This window comes from Hyaena hyaena, unplaced genomic scaffold (genome assembly GCF_003009895.1).
Source record: "Hyaena hyaena isolate Hyena2069 unplaced genomic scaffold, ASM300989v1 scaffold_1089, whole genome shotgun sequence".
In the NCBI taxonomy this organism is placed as follows: Eukaryota; Metazoa; Chordata; class Mammalia; order Carnivora; family Hyaenidae; genus Hyaena; species Hyaena hyaena.
The window spans coordinates 223,744-247,213 of record NW_024081721.1 but is presented as its reverse complement, the minus strand read 5'-3'; the positions used below and the strand labels follow the sequence as shown (position 1 = coordinate 247,213).

The window sequence follows — 23,470 nt, the reverse complement described above, 5'->3', positions numbered from 1 at the left end:
TTATCATTATATAATGTCCACTTTTGTCTCTTGTGATATTTCTTGACTGAAAGTCTATCATATCTTATGTAGGTAAGACAACCCCTGCTCTCCTTTGACTACCATTTGCATGGACTGTCTTCTGCCCTTTCACTTTTGACCCATATATGTCCTTAAATCTAAAGTGAGTCTCTTGTTGGCAGCATATAATTGGATCTTGTTTTTTGTTTTGTTTTGTTTTTTGTTTTTTTATCCATTCAACGATGCTATGTCTTTTTTTTAATGTTTATTTATTTTTGAGAGAGAGACAGAGTGTGAGCTGAGGAGAGTCAGAGAGAGAAAGGCCGGCACAGAATCTGAAGCAGGTTCCAGGCTCCGAGCTATCAGCATAGGGCCTGACATGGGGCTGGAACCCATGAACTGTGAAATCATGACATGAGCCAGTCTGATGCTTAACTGACTGAGCCACCCAGGTGCCCCCTATGCTATTTCTTTTGATTGTGGAGTTAATGCATTTTCATTTAAAGTAATTAATGATAGGGAAGGTCTTAACTATTGTCATTTTTTCCATTGCTTTCTACTCTTTTCCTTTCTTGCTGTCTTCTTTTGTGTTATGTTGATTATTCGTAATATACTTTATTCCTTTATTTTCTCTTGTGTATCTTCTATGGGTAGGCATTTTTTTTTTGTGGTGACCATGGGCCTAATATAAAGCATTTGTTATTGATATCACAAATTACATCATTTTTGTTTTGCATATTTTTATAATTATAATCTTTTAACACTTTGTCCTTTAAATTCTATGCCAGAGTTATTAACGGCTCATGCACCATTACTAAAGTGTTTTACTGTATTCTGTATCTGTCTACATATTTGCTCTGACTAGTGGGCTTTTTACTTTTGTATGCTTTTGTATTGCTATCTAGCCAGCATCTTTTCATATTAACTTCAAAGGACTACCTTTAGTATTTCTTGTAAATCAGGTCTTGTGGTGACAAAATTCCTCAGCTTTTGTTTATCTGGGAAACTATTTCTTTCTCCTTCATCTTTGAAGGACACTTTTGTCGTTATAGTATTCCTGATGAGCACTTTTTTCTTTCAGAGCTTTGAATATATCATCCCCGCTCCCTTCTGTCCAGCAAAGTTTCTTGCTGATAAACTTGTGAGATCTCTGTTTTTGTGGTGGGTCATTTTTCTCTCGATGCTTTCAAAATTCTTTGTCTTTGACTTTTGATAATTTGATTTTAATGTATTTTAATATGGTCTTCTTTGGACTCATCCTAATTTAGTTTGTTGGATTTCTTCAATCTAGTTGTCCATTTCCTTTCACACAATTGAGGATATTTCAGCCACTTTTTCTTCAGATAAGCTTTCTGTCTTTTTCTCTCTATCTTCTCCTGGCACTCACATAATGTATGTACACATCTGGTAGATGGTGTCCCATAAAGCTTTCTTTACTTTTTTTTCATTCTTATTTATTTTTGTTCTTTTGATTGGATAACTTTAAATGATGTATCTTTGAGTTCATTGATTCTTTATTCTGCTTGGTCAAGTTTACTCTTGAACCTTTCTAGTGATTTTTTTTTTTCATTTTAGTTATTATATTCTTCAGTTCCAAAATACCTGTGTTCTTTTTAATATGTTCTGTCTTTGTTGATATTCTCATTTTGTTCATGCATCACTTTGTGAAGCTTGTTGAACATTTTTGTGATGGTTATTTTGAACTCTTTGTCAGGTAATTCGTATAGTTCCATTTATTTAAGTTTGGTTTCTGGAGTTGATTTTGTTCCTTTTGTTGGGCCAATCTCCCTCTTTATTTGTGTGCCTTGGTACTTTGTAGTGGGGTCTGTGTACTTTAAAGAATACAGTTTTTATAGATTGGTTTCATATAGGGAAAAAATGTTACCAATCAGTACAACTAGAGATTCTGGTGCCTTCACAACTTTTCTCTGGATTTGTGTGTGTAAATTCCCAATTAGAGACATTTTGCTTCTTTTTTCAGGAGCTAATAATTTTTAAGAAATTTAACATTTATTCATTTTTAATACACAGAGAGAGACAGAGCACGAGTAGGGGAGGGGCAGAGAAAGAGGGAGACACAGACTCTGAAGCAGGCTCCAGGCTCTGAGCTGTCAGCACAAAGCCCGTCATGGGGCTTGAGCCCACAAACTGTGAGATCATGACCTGAGCCAAAGTCAGCTGCTTAACCAAATGAGCCACCCAGGCACCGCTGGGACTCATAATTTTTTGTTCCCCCTAGTGTCTGTTTATGCTACTACAAGGTCACCAGTGCTTCTGGAAGCTCCCCAGCTCTTTTTGGTTCTCAGCTCCTTCCTGCCAGGTCCCATCTGTGCTATGAGTTAGGTAAGACAGAAACCAGCCCCTCGGGCCACCGCCCAAATGGCTGGAACATTGGGCACAGCCCAACTCTTTTTCTCCCCAGGAAGAAGCCAGAAGTTGGGTTTGTCTCCTCTTCATTTTACAATGAGGCGGGAGAAAGGACAGAGGCAAGGGAATGTGTGCTAGTTCAAGCCATTGCCTTTGTTCTCAGATACCCCCAACCTGGCACCCATTCTATTCAGCATTTAGATTTAGGCAGGACAGAAACTAGTTCCTTGGATAGCCCCCTAAAAAAGTCTGAATGCTGGGCATATGCTTCAGTTTTCTCTTTCCCACCCCAGGGAGAAGCTGGGAGTTGGGTTTCCTCCTGATCACACTGCACTCTGCTAGGGGAGGAGTTCTGGAAAAGGAGGGCCACAATTTTTCCTACTGATTTCTTTGTGACTGGTTTGCACTTGCCTCGATTGCTGGAGGCTCTTGTTCCTAAATGTCTCACAAAAGGGATTGATCCATGTATTGCTGAATTGGTGTTCCCTTGAGGGAAGGAGGGTCTAGGGCTTCCTGATGTCACCCAACATAAATTTTTAAAGTAATTTTTTAAGTATACTTTATACAAGCAAATATAACTTTTTCATTTGACTTTTACCTATAAAAATAATTGACCCATATAGAAAACTGGTTTCTTTATAGTCTTCAGCTTATTGAATCAATTTATTTATTTTTATTTATTTATTTTTTTAGCTACAAAGCATTTTCTTTTTCCTGTTGCCTTACATATGCTGGAAGGAAGTTGTGCCAAGTGAGAAGCTACAGAAACATTCCAGTCAAAAAATTGTTCTTTTTCTTGGTCAACTGGAATGAAATGTAAGTTTAATCTTTATTTTGGCAGGATCATTTATCTAATAAAGATCAAGGATTCTTTTTTCTCTTTTTTTTAAAGTGAAGGGTGTGATTTTTTTAAAAAAATATTACCAGTCGATGTGATTCAGTGATGTGATAAATATGCTCATGCTCATAGATAACTGAGTGCACTATTCAATAGATTAAAAAATCTATTTAGAAAACTAGCCAAGTATCCAATCCACATCAACAAATTGATTAAAAGGGAAATTGGAGAAAGCAGAATTATTAATCATTCACAGACTGTATTCACGGATGTAAGAGATACCCTCTATTAGGGGTTGAGGGAAGTAGATTCCATAACAAAGAAGGAAGAAATTACCTAATAACATATGTATCTCCATTTTCCCATAAAAGCCAATTATTAATGTATTTAAACAATCACATTTCTTGGTAACAATTATGCCTTGTGTAAGCTGCCATCTAATTTTGGGTGACTGGTTCCTACTTTCTCATATAACGGTGACATGTTAAAACAAGAAGAAGAAATCACCTTCTTGCCACAATCTATGCCTTCCTGCTCTCTTCTATCCCCTCTCTCCTGCTCAAATCCTTACTTTACTCAGATCTCAACAGACTCAGGCCTTGGCTATGGCTATTTCATGATTACTTCTGCTTTATTTCATGATTACTTTTCCTTACTGTTCCTGACACTACTCCACTAGCTTTCAGTCATTTCTCTGGGGTCTCCAGTGCTGGCGCTGACAATCAATTTTTGTCCCACCTCAAATAAAAAAGAAAAAACACCAAAAACCTCCCAACCCATTATATGTCAGCCCTTTTACAAGATCTGGCTGTTTTGGGAGATGATTGGACTCCCCAATATTGTGCTTTTTCTCTGAGAAATATGGTTCGAAATTTCTAGAACACCAAGGATGTTGTTAGATAGCACCATTTATCCCAATCTTAGTGTTACCACAATCAGTGGAGACATGACATGTGGCTTTCAATTTTTACATACTCATGGCTCCTTCTGTGCTGAAGCAACTTCTCTTTCCTCTATGATAATGACAACATTTATCTTCCTTCTTTGGTTAGGTTCTTAATTCCTTTGACCAAAGACTTGTTCTTCAATTTGAAAATCCTCTTCTATTGCACAAAATGAGTTCTGCTTATACAGTTCTTCAATGATTCCCCAGTTCTCGTAAGATAAAATACAAATCCTTTAGCACAGCACACAAGACTCCCAGTGGCTTGGCTCCTGCCTATCTGTGCCCCTTTATCTCTGGAGTTAGCCCCTCTCCCTGCCCCTGTACCCAGTCATTCTGTATCTGATCTATTTACCCTAAATGTAAACTGAGGAAACATGTCTCTGCTAAGGGTCCTCCATCTGTCAAGAGCAAGCACATTGCCTGTACTGCCCACCTTGGGAATACCTAATTATCCTTCAAGATACTCTTTTACCCTCTCTGTAAACTCTTTTTTTATATCATTAGAAATAATTGGCCACTTTTTCTTTTGTTGGTTGATGTGAACTCTCTTACTGAATGTGTTTGCTGTATTTCTGTTTGATTTTGCCAAATGAAAAAAGATCATTTGTTTTTGGTATTTTATTCTGTTTTAAAACTTTTTCATTCTGTTCCTAGAAACACAAGCATTAGATAGAGTGGGAGTTCAGTAACTGTTTATGGACAAACAAATGACTTTCATGTAATAAGTGATTCTTTATAAATGTTATTAATTAGCTCAATGACTAAAATTATTCTTCTGACTTAATGAAAACTTATTCCTACCTATTACAAGAAATCATATTAATTTTCAACTGATAGATATGTGCCATCATTTAAACAATTCAAGAAAAACACCTACTAATTCTAAAGTCAATTTAAAAATCCCCCCAAAATCCCCCAAATAAATTGAAAAACATTAGCATTGCTGGAATAACTACACTGATATATTTTTCTTCTGTTCTTTCATGGTTGTATGGGTATTATCTTTCCTGTGAGTTTTTGATTCCGCCAATAGAGTCAGTGACCTCAACCTAGAATTATTTTTATTTGATTTCATTTCCATTAAAAATGGTTATTTACCATTTTTCTAAGTGCCTGTAGCATCTTTATGTATTTTTTAAGCATATATCTCTTGTACTATAATTGATCATACAATCCATTTCTAGACTGTACACTAAAAGACAGAAAATTTGCTATTTAATAATACATGACATAATTTGACTACATATTTCAGTCATCATAGTATGTCCAAAATATATCATGTCATCTTAATAACAAAATATGAAACAGGTATTGTCATTCTTTTTAAAAGGTCAGTGTATTGAGGTTTATGAAGCTAAATTAACTTGTCCTAGGTCCCAAAACCAGTAAATGGCAGAACTAGTGCTAAGATACACTCTCACTCGAAAGCTGATGTTTTTACTGTGATTACTATACTATTTCTTAAAACATAAAATCCTTGGTAGAGTGTTTACATTCTATAGTATAGTCCTCGCATCTTAAAAAAAAAAAAAAAAAAAAGCTCCATTCCTTTATCAGCAGCTACCCTTTTTTTTTCCTCTGCTTCATAGCAAAACCCTTCCAAAGAGTTGTGTTTATTCCCTTTTTCAATTTTATTTCCTCTGCTCTAAAATATACTCCAGTTAGGCTTTCATCACCTCTGTTTCCCTGAAATTACCCATTATCACTAGTGACCTGCATAGTTAAATCTAATGTTGGTTTCCTAATCTTCATCTTACCTGCTCTATTTAGGAGTATTTGGCACTGCTGGTCTCACCTTCTTTCTTGAAATATGCTCTCTACTTGGCTCCCATATTCTTTTCGTTTTCCTCCTCCTACACTGGACATTACTTCTCTATCTTCTTCTTTTCCAGGACTGATCATTATCTTAGCACTTACAGCTCTTTTTTATTGTATCTAAACTTTCTCCTTTAGTTTTCTGTTATCATCACATATCTTTAAATGCATCTATATGCCAACAACTCCAAAAATTATATCACCAACCAAGCATCAGTCACAAACTCCACACTTATACACTCAACATGTCTAAAGCAAGACTGTAAACCCTACATTCCAAACTTGTTCCATCATGGATAACCCCCCTCGATGCTTCTTTTCAGTTCCAATTGTTCAGGTCACATCCCTAATCTGAGTCTCCTAGCTCTCAGGAAATCCTACAGGCTCTCTCCTCAAAATATTTCCTATTACTTCTCATCACTTTCATTGGTCTAGGCCACCATTCTCTCTCACCTGAATTACCACAGTAGCTTAAGAATGGCCTCCCTACTTCTCATGCATCTCTATAGTCCTTCTCACACAGTGGCTGAAGTGATTTATTTTAAAATGTAAGTCAGGCTATGCTAATCTTCTGTTTAAAAATCCTGAAATGGCTCCCAGTTTCACTCAGACAGAAGTCAAAGTCCTTATAATCGTTTATTGTTACATATGTCTTAAGAAGAGAGTTCTAAACATTCTTACTTCATTAAATCTCCCATTTTTACTATGAATAACTTACTTTGATTTTAGGAAAACTATCTCATATAGAAGAAAAACTGTTTCAGAAAAATTTTAGTGTCTATTCGTTTTTCAACAGTAGAGTAAGGCAAATATATGGTTAAAACTTGAAATCTGTGCCAGCTACTTGCATAAAAAGAAGCAATCCAACTTTACTTGTTAAATGGTCTCTTAAAGTATTTTTCTAACTTTTTATCTGAAAGTTCACTCCTTTAATTTTTCAATAGCTATATAGAAGTTAAAAAAAAAGATTTCTCAGTGAGTGTGAGATTATTCTGGCTTTAAAGATCCATATGTATTCAAGAAATGAATAAATAACTATTTAGAGAGCATGTATTCTTACCCTAGAAGAATTTATTTTTATTAGTAAAAATGACAAAATGGAAATTGACAGTAACTATCCACTGTAACTGATTGAATTTTTGTCATTCTTGATATGAAAGCTCACTAACAAGTGAAGTTATACATGAAGAAGCCAGACTCAATGAGAAAAAGAACACTCCAGATTATGTGAGGAATAAAGTGAAATTATATCTTCCATTCTAGCACAGAAATATGAAAACTGAGTAGAAAATCAATTACAAGTAAAAGAGAGCACATTCAAGAAATTACTGTGCATTCCACAGGATCATCAACATTTTATGTTGAGTTTTGGAGCCTCTGAGAAGTATGTCCACATTATCTTAAGTGGATATTTTGGGTATGAAATAATATGAAAGGAAAGAAAGACTTTTAAATATCAAAATGTGAAACAAGTTATTTTTTAATAATCTAAACTTGACTACTCTTGAAAAACAGATTTTATTCACCATAGTCCTTCCTTTATTTACCTTTCCTACTTTTTAAAAAAAATTTTTAATGTTTATTTACTTTTGAGAGAAAGAGAGAGACAGAAGCGTGAGCAGAGGAGGAGCAGAGAGAGGGAGACACAGAATCTGAAGCAGGCTGCAGGGTCTGAGCTGTCAGCACAGAGCCCAATGCAGGGCTCAAACTCACAGACCACGAAGATCATGACCTGAGCTGAAGTTGAACACTGAACCGACTGAGCCACCCAGGAAACCCTACCTTCCCTACTTTTAAGTAGAGTTAAATTTCATCTATCTACAAGGGCTACTATAAATTATTACAGTATTGGTTGAATAATGAATGTGTTGCTGATAAACAATCTACCAGTTGCCACCTATTGTGTTAAACAATTTTGATCCACTGTGTGGACAAGGAAAAATGAGCCTTGTTAGTCACAGAGCCAATATTTGAATGCACCTATATATAGATCCAAATTTCTGACTTGTCCTCTCCACACATAGCTTACATATTAAAACCTGAGTTATTAATTCAATTATATCGCACCTTAAACTACACTTATTACCCTTACCCCAATTTCCTGTTTCTTTTATGTTTCTGTATCTTTATCTGTAACTTTAAGTTATCCGCTATAACATGATCTAGAAGTCTAGAATTCATTTTTAATTCTTCATTGTCCTATTCCAGTAATATACTCATTCAAATACTGGTTATTAATTTTACCTCTGTCTTCCTTCTTGTTAGCTGCTTTATTACACCCTGGATTTGGGACTCTTTATCACCAGGGACAATGTATTGGGAAGATGGATATGTACTTCCTAAAAATCAGTATGATCACTGGGCTGAATTAACTCATTACTTTTTAGACTGGATACTGCCCAGCCACTCACAAAATATCTTATTTGACATGTTGAGTAAGGACTTCTCTCTAGCATCCAAATTAGACAGCCAAATTTAGTGTGAGAAAATGCTCAATATTATCTGAGGCCTCAACTGGGGCAACCTCAGTCAGCACTTTTCAATTGAACATTGGCTTTGGTCATCATTAGTCTTTTAATAATTACCTACTTGATGTCAACATTCAACTGGGAATCACAAGGAATATGAATTCTGTTCATATTCCTCATACCTAATACCATCAGATATCATACAATACAATACAAACTGTCCCATTTGCTCTATCAGTCACTTTTCTCTTTCTTTTACCATCTCTTGGTGAACGTCTGTTCTAGTTTTTCCATTTCTTTCTAGCATTCTCATCTTCTAGTAAACATATTTCCCCATCTAAGCCATTTGAAAACTATATTTGTCATCTCCTCTTCTCATAAATAGATATTTCCTAAATGCCATACTTCTCTTGAGATTCTCATAATAGAACCTTATCGTTTCTATGGAACCAAGATGACTCCAGAAAGGAAAGAAAGATACCCTTCTCCCTGCCCACCATCAGAGACCTCAGGTCACATCTCAACTTTCTGTCAAAGCTGCTTCTTCTTGAACACTAAACCACCCAGGTGCACTCATCTCAGTCTTTATAGTATCATATGTAACCTTCTAGACATTCTCTTTATATATTGATGGATTCAGTGCCTGAATTTAAGTTTTTCTCACCATTAACAATCCTATGTCTATCCTTGGCCACCTTTTTTGCCCAATATGTACAATCCATCCAGAGTCTGTATTTGAAGTTCCTTCCCTTTGACCTATCCAGAAATTGGTATATCCATTACATTTTACCAATCATCCCCCAAATGCCTGGGATTTCATCATTACCCAAAATGGTTCACATTTAAAATTGTGAACAATTCTCTATATTTTTAGCTGTCTTGTTCAAATATTCCCTTTAGCTATGAGGAAAAAAGATCAAATTCCCTTGCCTACCATATGGAGTTCTTAGGCATCCAGGCAACTATCTACATTTTCAATTATATTCTCTATAACTTCCCCAACCAACTTAACCACAGCACTTGTTCTAACCACAATGTGCCACTCACCATTTCTCAGCTACACTTAATCTTTCCATGCAGAGATGACCTTGTTTATATACTTTTCTCTTCTTGGAATATTCTTTTCCAAATCTCAATCTGATTATAGCCAATTTATGCTTTAAGACTTGTTGCAAGTTCTTTCTTTCCTTCCCCCCATTCCGTAAGACAATGTTAGTCATTATTTCCTCTGTGTTTATAAAGAGTAAATGCTTGGCACTGTAATTTTTAAAAATAAGATTACATCTCAAAATTATAATTAAAGCAATCCACATTTATTAAATAACCAATCTCACCTTTTTATGTATTTTTGCTGTGTTTCCATTTTTACAAGATCAAACACAAAAGTTCAAAAGGATCCTTCAATTCAAATAGTTTTATCGCATACCATTATATTATAAGGAAACATCTATGAAAACATCTTTGTTAACTGAGTAATACTTCTTTTATTCTTAGGATCAATTTTCCTCTTGAAATAAAGTCACTTCCAAAGGAATCCATGCTAACTATAAGATTGTTTGGGATTTCCTGTGCAACCAATAATGCCAATTTACTGGCCTGGACCTGTCTACCATTGTTTCCAAAAGAGTAAGTATATCATTTGTTATTTAAAAGAAAAGTTTTCATCTCAATAAAACCCCCTTGGAAATGAACATTTTGAAGTATATGGCATAATGAGAAAATCAAGAAAACGTTTTATTCTAAACTTGAGGGAGATCAATAGAAGTCATGACTATTGAAAGTGGAACTGAAAAGCAAAACTGTAGAAATAGGTTTAGAAACAAGCCTCATGCTCAACTTGTCAACTGGGTCATTTATGATAGAAAGGTACTGGCATGACCAATCTCAATTGCTTTTCCTTCTCTGACCAGCCAGTTTCTCTGAAATTAGTCATTCAAAATGATTTAGATCAATACCGTCACTTAGAAACAATGTGAGCCATGGAATTGTGGCTGAAGTAGAATTATACGATGTAACTGGTTTGCTGATCTTTTATTGCCAAGAAGAAAATATCTGGTAACTTTAAGATAAAATTTTTCAGAAAAATAAGCCAACTATGAGTTTAGATATTCTATCAGAACTGGCCATTGCAAAATTAACTGTTGACTTAACCATAAGGATTTGGAGCAAATTAATACTTAGAATGTTTGATGAAGTCAGTTAGATGGTTTTCTATGTTATTAAGATAAAAATATTTCAAATAAATCAGTTTAGTCATTTTTCATGTAGCAGGACTGGCTCAGTCAGTGGAGCATGCAACTCTCCATCTCTGGGTTATAGGTTTGAACCCCTCATTGAATGTAGAAATTACTTAAAAATAGAAATAAAATCTTTAAAAATAGACAGTTGTCCCCTAAAAGGAATACCTACTGCTATTAGTAGATATTTCTAAAATCTGATTTGTGGGCTAAGGACTTTCATTACTTTCTCACTAGAAGCAGCTATGCTAGTGCCCTTCCTTCTCATGAGTGAGTTTCTATAAAGTCTCAACTGCAGAATTTGTAACATCCAGCATGTTTGTAGAGTAATATTTCTAGTTATTCGCTGAAAAAAAAAACCTTACTTCCTTTTATTCCTGTCTATCATCTAATACACTACAGACACATGACAGTCAATATATATTAAATATATAAGAAGTTTGGATTATATGTCTTTCAAACTAATCTTCAAGGCTTTTTGTTTCAATAGTTATGATAGTAAAAATACTGCCTCCATGTTGTTTTGTCATATATCACTTACCATTAGTAAACATTTTTTGTGAATGCTCATCTTTAACTAATGCCATCTGGGACTGATACTCAGTGATGTTTTCCGAAGGGAAAGTGTTGAAATTGTGGATGAGGAGACATCACATCAGAAAACAAATCTTACTTCAAAGAGTGCTTTGATAAACATTTGTAAATGTATTTCCAAAAGATCACTTCTCATGAAAATCAGAAAATCTGCTTCTCTTCTGTGCTAAACAATTTGAAGAAATCCAGATCTTTTCAAGACATGAAAAATCCATCATGTGGGACAATTGGGAAAATGCAATGCCTCCCACTGTGTTCATTGCTCACATGTGACAGAGATTCTAACCCAATTTATATGATGCACATATTTCCAGAGTACAGCAAATGGGCCACTTAATTCCATTTCCTTTCACAGAATGACCCCTGCCCATAAACATTTCATGTTGAATCTGTCACTTATTACAGTTTGAATTGCCCATAGCTAGCCATGTGGAGTTATAATGAGCACTTATATCTTTATTTTTTCCAACCTACCCACAATCTGAAAATATGCAGAATTAAAGACTTCCTACTTCTTTGTGGTTTCCAGAAGTGCTTTTCAGAAGAACCAATGGTGATTAAACTCAGATATATTAGTTATGGCTGTATCAGGAATGTCTACAAATAAAAATAAATTTCAACATTTTGAAGCTCACAAATTCACCTTCGGGTCTATAAAAAATATCCAAAGTACAAAGGTAAAATTTTGTCAACAGAAGTTTTATAATCCTTTCTTTTGCAGACAGAACTTCCATTGCATTTATATTCACAATGCTTCCACACTGCAATAAGAAAGTGTTTTTCTCACCTCAACAATTTCTGTGAGCTACCTTTCCTACTTAAATTCAAAACAAATAGTGTGGTAGTTACTTAGCATTTCTAAATCGTGGTCAACTTCTTCAGCACAGAAGTGTTGAACTTCTGTGATTGAACAATAGAATCTCCTGGGGAGATTTTAAAATAAATCCACAACCCAAATGCTCCCAAATATTCTGATTTAATTGATCTGCACTGGGGCCCAGGCATCAGTATTCCCAGAATTTTCTAGGTGTGTTAAAGCTCCCCAAAATTAGAATCTTTTTTGATTCAGAAGAGAGCCAAAATAAATCTTAATTTCAAAACAACTTTATTTCCTTAGATTACTACTTGAGTAGCCAACTCTGACCCCACTGTATCTTATCATTTCAGATATATCCTCAAAAGCAAATATAAAAAGTTATGGATAAGAATTCCTTATTGTCTATTCTTCCTGTCCAAGAGAGACTTGCAGTGTCCAAACAGTCCAAATACCTCATTTACAGATGGAGATCTCTATGATAAAGGCAGGTTAAGGGACTTTTTATAGGTCACCAGGCTAAAAAAAAAAAAAAAAAAAAAAAAGAAATCTGGGCAGGAGGAAAAAAAAAAAAAGAATTGAACAAGAACCAGAAGGCAAGGCTGACTTCTCTCCACAGGTGTTACCAACTTAAGCTGCCTCCATTCCTGCCCTTAGATGTCACTCCTTGCTCCGTGAATGCACTGTGACAATCTCATCAATATACAAGTAGCACCTTCCTCAGTTTTGCCTGTGCTCTGCTCTTGGGCACGAAACCTAGGATCAGCAGAATTCCAAAGAGTTTTATAAGATCAGATCCTACGGGCAGGCTGACTGCCCAGATCCGGAGTCTTTTCCATTCATGGTTCCAGTAGGCCAGGCCATGGATGCACATATAATGCTACAGCTAAAAGTGACAATAATTATTTTATTTTCGCCTTTTATTTCATAGCCAGAGGAAACAGGGACACAGAGAGGGTAAACCAACCCATCTGTTCTCCTGGTGCCATGGATTTGGGGTTGGTTTTTCCAAGCATAAGAATTTATACAATTTTGAAATAGAACATATCCTTAAGGGTGCTCCAGAAAAAAATATTCTGAAATGTTATATTTAGCAGTGTGGCCATTTTTCTAATGTCATCTTATTCAAAACCTCAGAGTATAAGAGTTATGACCAGTCCATGTATGTGTTGTTGCGTGAGGAGTGAGAGAGAGGTAATTTAAAGTCCTAGAATCCAACCTACTTGCCATCTCCTCACCACCTTTAGAGTCCACCACCAACCATCAAGCCATCGGAAAACAAAACTTCTTCGGAAAATTACTGATTTTATCCAAGAAATTCAAGGAAGTTAAGCTAATTCAGGCTAGTTAATGAACATAGGGTACAGATGTTCTGGTATACACTGTCCTTTTCACAAAAGAATCTGTTTCCCACCTCCTGTCTTTAAAATGTTTTTATTTGTTTGCTTAATTTTAATTGACTTAATAAACCTTTAACAGTAGTAATATAAAAACAAATGTGGTCCCCGGGGCCTGGGTATTAAAGGTTTCCACTTTCATCGTCTTCATGAGACCAGCATCACTCTTAGATGAATCTCTTCACATTTTAATTCCACTACTGGTCTTCATCATCCTCATATTTTCTATTTACAAACTCTGTGGGAATGTATTCACCATATGTGCAATATCTCAAAAGATGTGAGATAGAATCTATTATCAGAAAGTGAATTAGCTAATATCAAACACAGAGAGCTTAAAGAATGGTGCCAAACATCCTTTCCCCCACGCATTTTCTTGAAGTATGTGTTATATTAGCCTCACTTGGACAGCTAGACGTTTATTCTCACGATGCTCTATTGCTTGATGTCTCTTCATACACATACTTGAATTAAGTGTTCTGACTTCATTCTGCACAATATGCCTCAGGGTTAAGTCCATGGCAACTACTAATCCAGACTTCATCCAAGGAGAATAATGACAGATAGTGCCAGTTATTCTTGAGCCCCTCTATCCACTGTAGGATTCAGCTTAGATCACTTAGAGGTATGCCCAGGACATATAAATATAGTAAGGTCATAAGTATAATTCATTGTACAACTTAGATGTGAAGAAAAATGCAATTAATAAATCACACTTTTCCTCATGAGCTCCCACTATATAACTCATGTAAAAAAATTTTACATCAGTGACAAAATATTAGTCAATTCAGTAATAAAAATAGTCATTTTAGAAATAAACAGTCTCTTTTGGATAAAACATTCAGTCACTCAGATAGCTTTCTGACACCCTGATTCTCTTTCTAATAGGGTGTGTGAGGGAACAGAGTCTTCGGTCTGGTGACTTATGATATCCAAATTAAATGCACATTTTAAGCTGGTGACTGCTTGTTACACCTAGTGTAGGTCATGACTGGGGCTCTTCTAGCTTGGCTAGGGCTGACTAACACTCCCTGAATTACTTGGGCCCTCTTAGGTACCATAGAGCTCCTAGTCGACCTTAGCTTGGAAAGTTGAGTTCAATCAGGTGCCCTTATTAAAAACACCCTTTGTCCCCACCATATGACCCCTTTTTGGGCACTCCTCACACCGATATTTTTAGCTGTTTCTACATCTCATCCCTTCTCTACAGAAACCAAAGAAGGCCCAATAAAGCTAACTGCAGACTAATATTCTGTGTCCTTACCATGTGGCTCCAAGTTTAATCATAACATGAGTAGGTGCAGGAATGGCTCAAGATGTGGTTTTCCTCCAGGATTTGAAACACAGAGTCCTAAAGAAGCCCGCTTTGTGTTCAGCATTTTGCTCTGCTCATTTATCTAGCATTCTTCCACATCTGCCTTCCAAAAGCAAAAGAGGGGGAAATTGGGAACCTATGTCAGCCATACTCATTCTATTTCCTTTTTCCACCTTCTCCTTCCCATAATCTCAAATTGCTAGAAAGTGGTGGCAAATTCCACCCTATATGCCACATCTTCTTTCCTCATATTTGTTAACCCTTAACCATGGGCAGAATATTTTCTATAAATGCTGTGGAAAAGATTAACATCCGAGCCCTTCAGGTTTGGTGTTAGGCATGCTTCTTCCTCTTGCATTCTGCCTGAAGCTAATCCAAAACTTTATCTAGGCAGTTGGATACTTCAGACCATTTTGGTGAAGGTTTTATATATTCTATGATGAAAAGTGATATTAATGATTTTCAAATTGTTATAGCATTAAGCTGACTTTTAGGTTACCAAAAAACAAGTTTCTTTCTCCAAATGAGGAAAGGATGGGACAAAGGTATAGAGAAGATTCAAAATTCATCTTGCTAGAGTAATCTTGGGTCATATAAAAATATCTGTCTGATAATCTTTGCAAATTATACAACCTTGGGCAGACACTTTCTAATATCTTTAGACATGGAAAATAAAGAAGCAGGCCTCAGAAAACTAAGGTTTAAAGAAAGCTTCATTTGTTGGATTTTTCCTTCATAATTTGCATAGTTTCTGTTAAAGGGAAAAATGAAATTCTATAGTATGTTCACTTTTTCTTTTTAGTTTCAACTTTTTATTTCAATTCCAGTTAGTTAAATTACAGTGTAGTATTAGTTACAGTAGTAGAATTTAGTGATTCATCACTTACACACAACATCCAGTGCTCCTCACAAGCGCCCTGCTTAATAACTATCACTCATTTAACCCATCTCCCTGCCCACCTCTCCTGCAGCACACAGTTTGTTCTGTATAGTTAAGAGTCTGTTTTATGGTTTGCCTCTTTTTCGCACCATGTTCACTTGTTTTGTTTCTTAAATTCCACATGTGAGTGAAATCATATAGTATGTGTCTTTCACTGACTACGTTATTTCAGTTAGCATAATATTCACTAGCTCCATCCACATTGTTGCAAGTGGCATGATTTCATATTTTTTATGGCTGAGTAATATCCCATTGTTGTGTGGCGCATATATGTATGTGTGTGTATATCTTCTTTTATCTCCATTTAGTTGTTGGACATTTGGACTCTATAATTTGGCTATTATAGATATTGCTGTTCTAAACATAGGGGTGCATGTATCCCTTCAAATCAGTATTTTTGTATTCCCTTGGTAAATACCTAGTAGTGCAGTTCCTGGACCATAGGATAGATCTATTTTTAACTTCATGAGGAACCTCCATATTATTTTCCACAGTGGCTGCACCAGTTTGCATTTTTCACCAAGTATAAGATGGTTCCCCAGGGTTGGCATACTTGCCAACATCTGTTGTTTCCTATGTTGTTAATTTTAGCCATGCTGACAGGTATGAGATGATAAGCCATTGTAGTTTTGATTTGTAAATCCCTGATGATGAGTGATGTGGAGGATTTTTTAATGTATCTTGTAGCCATCTATATGTCTTCTTCGGAAAACTGTCTATGTCTTCTGCCCATTTCTTAACTCGATTATTTGCTTTTTGGGTGAGGAATTTGATAAGTTCTTTATAGATTTTGGATACTAACTCTTTATCAGATATTCCATCTGCAAATATCTTCTTCCATTCCAAATTGTCTTTTAGTTTTGTTGATTTTTTTCCATCATTGTGCAGAAACTTTTTATGTTGATGAAGTCCCAATAGTTCCTTTTTGTTTTTGTTTCCTTTGCCTCAGGAGATGTATCTAGTAAGAAGTTGCTCCTGCTGAGGTCAGAGAGGTTGCAGCCTGTGTTCTCCTCTAGAGTTTTGATGGTTTCCTATCTCACATTTAGGTCTTTCATCAATTTTGAATTTATTTTTATGTATGGTATAAGAAAGTGGTCCAGTTTTAGTTTTCTGCTTTCTGTGGTCCTGTTTTCACAATACCATTTGTTGAAGAGACTGTCTTTTTCCCTTGGATAATCTACCCTACTTTGTTGAAGACTAGTTGGCCATATAATTGTGGGTCCATTTCTGGATTCACTGTTCTATTACCCTCATCTATGTGTCTGTTTTTGTGCCAGTGCCATACTATCTTGATGACTGCAACTTTGTAATATAGCTTGAGGTATGGAATCGTGATGCCTCCAGCTTTGCTTTTCTATTTCAAGATTGCTTTGGCTATTTGAGGTCTTTTAGGGTTCAATACAAATTTTAGGGTTGTTCTAGCTCTGCAAAAAAATGCTAGTGGTATTTTGATAGAGATTGCATTAAACTGCATTATAATTGCTTTGGGCATTATAGTTATTTTAACAGTACTTGTTCTTCCAATCCATGAGCAACAAATGTTTGTCATCTTCAATGTCTTTCATCAGTGTTTTATAGTTTTCAGAGTACAGATCTTTTACCTCTTTCGTTAGGTTTATTCCTAAGTGTCTTACGGTTTTTGGTGAAGTTGTAAATGTGATCGATTCCTTGATTTCTCTTTCTGCTTCTTCATAGTTGGCATATAGGAATGTGACAGATTTCTGTATGTTGGATTCATATCCTGCAACTTTACTGAATTTGTGTATCAATTCTAGCAATTTTTGAGTCAAGTCTTTCAGGTGTTCTGCATAGAGTATCATGTCTTCTGCAAATAGTGAAAGCCTGACCTCTTCCTTGCCAATTTGGATGCCTCTATTGCTGAAGTTAGGACTTCCAGTACTATATACAATAACAGTGGTGGGAGTCAACATCACTCCTGACTGCAGAGGAAAAGCTCTCAGTTTTTCCCCATTGAAGTTGATATTAGCTGTGGGTTTTTCATATATGGTGATTATGATGTTGAGGTATGTTCCCTCTATCCCTACTTTGTTGAAGGTTTTTATTAAGAATGTATGCTGTATTTGGTCAAATGCTTTTTCTACATCTACTGAGAAGATTATATGTTTCATATCTTTTATTATTGTGGTGTGTAACACTGATTGATTTACAAATATTAAACCACCCTGGCAGCCCAGAGATAAATCCCACTTGGTTGTGGTGAATTATCTTATCAATGTATTGTTGGATTTGATTTGCTAGTACCTTGTTAAGAATTTTTGCTTCCATATTTACCAGCGATATTGGCCTGTAGTTCTCTTTTTTAGTGGAGTCTTTGTTTGGTTTTGGAACCAGGGTAATGCTGGCCTTGTAGAATGAGTTTGGAGGTTTTCCTTCCATTTCTTTCTTTTTTTTTTTTTTTTTTTTGAATAGTTTGAGAAGAATATGTATTAACTTTTCTTTAAGTGTTTGGTAGAATTCCCTGTGAAACCAGTTGGCCCTGGACTTTTGCTTATTGGGAGGCTTTTGATTACTGATTCAATTTTTTTACTGGCTATGGGTCTGTTAAAGTTTTCTATTTCTTCTGTTTCAGTTTTGGTGTCTATATGTTTCTAGACACCATTTCTTCCAGACATGGAACACCAGAAATGGACACCACTAGTCCATTTCTTCCAGACTACCCAATCTGTTGGTATATAATTTTTCATAATATTCTATTATAATTGTTTATATTTTGTGGTTTTGGTTGTGATCTCTCCTCTCTCATTCATGATTTTATTTATTTGGGTCCTTCCCCTTTTCTTTTTGATAAGTCTGGCTAGGGGGTTATAATATTATCATTTTTTTCAAAGAAACCGACTCCTGGCTTCATTGATGTGTTTTAGTGTTTTGTTTGTTTCTATATTATTTATTTCTGGTCTATCTTTATTATTTTCCTTCTTCTGCTGGCTTTAGGCTTCATTTGTTGTTCATTTTTTTTAATCTAGCTCTTTTAGGTGTAGGGTTAGGTTATTTATTTAAGTTTTTTCATGCTTCTTGAGGTAGGCCTGTATTGCTACATGCTTCCCTTTTATGACTGCTTTTGCTGCATCCCAAAGATTTTGGACTGTCATGTTTTCATGAGTCTCTTGTAGGCAGCATATAGATGAGTCTTGTTTTTTATGCATTCTGACACACTTGTGTCTTTTGTTTGGAGTTTTTAGTCCATTTATATCCAGAGTAAATACTGATAAATATGAATGTAGTGCCATTTTAATGCTTGTTTTGTCATTTTTTTCTAGAGATTTTCTGTTTCTTTTTCCTACTCAAAGAGTCCCCTATAATATTTCTTGCAGGGCTGGTTTAGTGGACACAAATCCTTTAGTCTTTGTTTGTCTGGAAAACTCTTTCTCTGCTTCTATTCTGAATGATAACCTTGCTGGATAGAATATTCTTGGTTGTTGACTTTTTGCATTCAGCATGATGAATATACAATGCCACTGCTTCTTGGCCTGCCAAGTCTCTATAAAGAGAGCTGCCATTAACCTTATTTGTCTTCCCTGTGAATTATTTTATATTTCTGCTTTTAACATTTTTCTTTACCACTCTATTTTGCAAATTTAGCTACTATATGTCTTGGTGTTGGCCTGCTTTTGTTGATTTTGATGGGAGCTCTCTGTGCTTCCTGTATTTGGAAGTTTGTTTCCTTCTCCAGATTAAGGAAATTTCTCAGTTATTATTTCCTCAAATAAACCTTCTGACCCCTTTTTACTTCTTTGTCTTCTGGGACTCCTATGATACAAATATTATTATACTTTATGGCATCACTGAGTTCTCTAAGTCTACTTTCATGATCCAAGATTTTTGTTTCCCTCTTTTGATCAGCTCCATTATTTTCAGTAATTCTATCTGCTATGTCACTTATTCATTTCCCTGCTCCTCAATGTTTGTGATCATTGCTCCAGTGGATTTTGAATCTCATTATTGAATTTTTCATTGTGGCTTGGTTGTTTTTAAGTTCTTTTACCTTTGTAGTGAGGGACTTCTTGTGTCTTTTTAAACCCAGCTAGTATTCTTATGATTGTTTGCTTTAAATTCTGGATCAGGCATATTACTTATATCAGGTTCAATTAGATCCCTGGTCATGACCTTTTCTTGTTCTTTCCTTTGGGATGAATTCCTCTGTCTTGGCATTTTGTTCAGGTCTTTGTATTATTCTGTGTTAGGAAAGCTTGTCGTGTTTCCTGCCTCTGAGAGTAATAGCTTTATGAAGAAGAGGTCATATAATGTTTAGGGCCTGGCACTTCAGGCAGTGTCTTTGGCATATGCTGCACACACTCTGCCCTTGAGTTATGGCTGCTCTCCCTCAGGTCAGTCCTATACAGGGTTTCTCCTTACCTGTAGTGGGGAGTGTTTGTACCTTGGCCAGAGGGTGGTGAGTTTTAACTAGGTATGCTCTGATCTGCCTGTTAAGAAAGACCTGAATCTATTTCCACTAGAGGTGATGCTTTGCAGAACTCTATGGTCAGTAGATGGGGTGCATGCAGGGGATTTTCAACGGTTTTCTGGCAGAAGGACCTACTGTACTGGTTCCCAGGCACACATTCCCTAGAAAACCAGTTACCGGCAGAGCTCAGGGAGGTGGCAGTTGGTGTATACAGGTTAGGCAGCCAATGTTGGCCCTGTGCTGTTGACTAAAGCTAGTTTATGCGGAGGGACAAAGAAGGGAAATGGCACTAGTCAGCTCCTTTGTCCCTGGAGGGAGTTCGAGCTTGCTGCTGTCAGGAAAGCCCTCCCAGAAGAGCAAATAATTTCCCCTTGTGTGTTGTAGGTATTTTTCAGACTGCTCTTTTCACATTGTCTGTCTCCAACTTGCTTGCCTGCCTGGACAAGTGCAATAAACTTTTTGCTCTATCCCAGCCAGGCCGGCAGGCTTTAAAACTCTAAACTTTAGGGAGCCGGTATGGCAGGGACTTATGCTGGTCTTCTGGGGGACAATCTCACTGCACTGGGATTGGTGTAGGTTTGACCCAGAAAGGCACATGCACCAGAGCTCAGGAGTGTAGAATTTGGAACAAAGCACACTAAGCAGTCAGTGTCTGAGTTAGCTGCCCTCAACAAGTGTCTCTGCACCTATGCCAATGAAAGGGAGAGGGAATGGGTGCCTGCCGACTCCTTTGTTCCCAGAGAGACAATGCCACTTCTCTTAGACATACTCTAAGAAGGGTGGAGAGGGGGACTGTCTGTCCCAGTATATTTAAGGTGATCCACAGATCAAACCCTCTGCCTCTGGGTTACCTGCCTACCTACCTACAGGAGTGATGCAGTACACTCAAGACTTTACCCTAGCCATGCCATGGACCTCTAAACCTCTAGTCTTTGAGCCCCACTACTTGCAAATACTCATGAAAATCATTCCCTTTTGTTTTCTCAGTCAGTGGCTTTGGGGAAGTGTTTCCTTGTGTGATCCCTCACGTGCTCCTCTCTCTCTCTCCATCTCTCTGCAACCAGGGCTCCCTCCCTTCCACAGCACCTGTGATCTGTTTCTCCCCAAAACCACATCTTTATAACTCTTACCTTTCACAATATGTCCTCCTCTCTCCTATTTGTGCAGTTTGTTCTGATTTCCTTAGTTCGATTTATTGGGTATTCAGAATGATTTGATATTTATCTAACTGTATTCAAGGGATGAGGCAAGTCTAGGGTCTTCCTACTACCCTTTTACCTTAGCTCTTCTCCCCCCTATACTGTTTTCAAAAGACTCACTTGATGCCTAAAAGTTCTTTGTAACTTAAATTTAATTTGTGTTGACTTGCTGACATTTTTATTTTGGTATATATTTTATATATATATACCAAAGGCTGTCCTCCATGATCACTGGAACATTTCATCAATAATCTAACTCAAAGTATATAACCAGGTATATATTCTCTTTTAATTCCTATACAGATCTGTAGATTTGGATATTATTGAAGTTGTTAAAACCATCCATGAATTCTTCCTGTCTAAAGTCTTCTTGTATTCACTCTCATTTACAGTGGTAATTTACAACCTATTTTTAAACATTCAGACTATGAATAATCTTTCTATTTAAAAGCATTTCCTCTGTGAAGTACAACTATTTTGAATCTGCAGATCATATGCTAATTTAAATATTTTCTTTCTATACATTTAGAGCTCATACCTTATAGATACCCAAGGAATTTACTCATTTTGTGGAGAAAAAAATGTTCTGAAGAGTTGATATCTTTATTGACTTGAGGCACTCATAACTCCAAGAATATGAATCTAACATTCTTAGTCTTGCAATCAGTATTGTTGGAAATTAAGGCTAAATTCTACCTGTCAGAAACTATTGTGGAAACAGTTTTTTTGCATGGAAAATAAATGTAGCTATCTGTGAACATAGTCATGAATGTGGTGTATTAGAAATTAACTAATAATTCTAATTAGTTATTAGAATTAGAATTAATAATTAGTTATTAGAATTAGAATAATTCTAATTAGTATCTAGGCTTGTAGAATGTTGTGTTCCTTCTCACCAAACTCCACGCCCGAAAAACAAACAACCCAGTGAAGAAATGGGCAGAAGACATGAACAGACACTTCTCCAAAGAGGACATCCAGATGGCCAACAGACACATGAAACGATGCTCAGCATCCCTCCTCATCAGGGAAATACAAATCAAAACCACACTGAGATACCACCTCACGCCAGTCAGAGTGGCTAAAATGAGCAAATCAGAGAACTCTAGATGCTGGCGAGGATGTGGAGAAACGGGCACCCTCCTACACTGTTGGTGGGAATGTAAACTGGTACAGCCCCTCTGGAAAACAGTGTGGAGGTTCCTCAGGAAACTAACAATAGAACTCCCCTATGACCCAGCAATAGCACTGCTAGGAATTTACCCAAGGGATACAGAAATGCTGAGGCATAGGAGCACATGTACCCCAATGTTCATAGCAGCACTCTCCACAATAGCTAAAACATGGAAAGAGCCTAAGTGTCCATCAACAGATGAATGGATCAAGAAGATGTGGTTTATCTATACCATGGAATACTACATGGCAATGAGAAACAATGAAATCTGGCCATGTGTAGCAACATGGATGGACCTTGAGGGTGTTATGCTGAGCAAAATAAGTCAGGCAGAGAAGGACAAATACCATATGTTTGCACGTATAGGAGGATTAGGAGGAACTTGACGGAGTAACAAGGGGGAGAAGAAGGGGGGAAATGATGGGGGAAAGGGAGAGAAGCAAACCATGAGAGACTCTTGAATGATGACAAAAACTGAGGACTGATGGATGTGGGGGGGAGGGGGGAGGGGCATGGAGGAGGGCACTTGTGGGGATGAGCACTGAGTGTTATGTGGAAACTAATTTGACAATAAACTATTAGAAAAAAAAATGTACATGGCAAGAATAAAAAAGTCTTCATGGCAAGTATTGGTTGATAAATAGCCTGTCAATTATAGAAACTATTTTCTTCTAGGATCAGACATTTTAATAGTCTTCTCTTTTTCTAACCTGCTGGGATTTGTAAAACCTCTCATGCTTTTTTTTTTTTTTTATATTCAGTACTCTCAAAACACTTTTCTCCCAGCTTACATAATAGCAATTTCAAGCCATTCTCCGTCAAACATGATCATGAAGGAAAAGTTGGAGCATTACCATTAGTATATTCGTTATGTGTATTCATTTTTCTGTCCATTATCTGAAAACAGTCATTTGTATATATTATTAAATTGGTACCTTACACC

The 23,470-nt window shown here is 36.4% G+C and overlaps 1 protein-coding gene across 1 annotated transcript in view; it reads left to right on the top strand.

Annotated features, from left to right (window-relative positions):
- Window positions 1-23,470, top strand: part of PIK3C2G (phosphatidylinositol-4-phosphate 3-kinase catalytic subunit type 2 gamma) — a 323,071-nt gene that overhangs the window by 75,895 nt on the left and 223,706 nt on the right. The window contains exons 11-13 of the mRNA XM_039222254.1: window positions 3,061-3,183; window positions 9,929-10,060; window positions 21,657-21,747. Coding sequence (XP_039078185.1) covers window positions 3,061-3,183; window positions 9,929-10,060; window positions 21,657-21,747 — 346 coding nt within the window. The remainder of the gene's footprint in view (window positions 1-3,060; window positions 3,184-9,928; window positions 10,061-21,656; window positions 21,748-23,470) is intronic.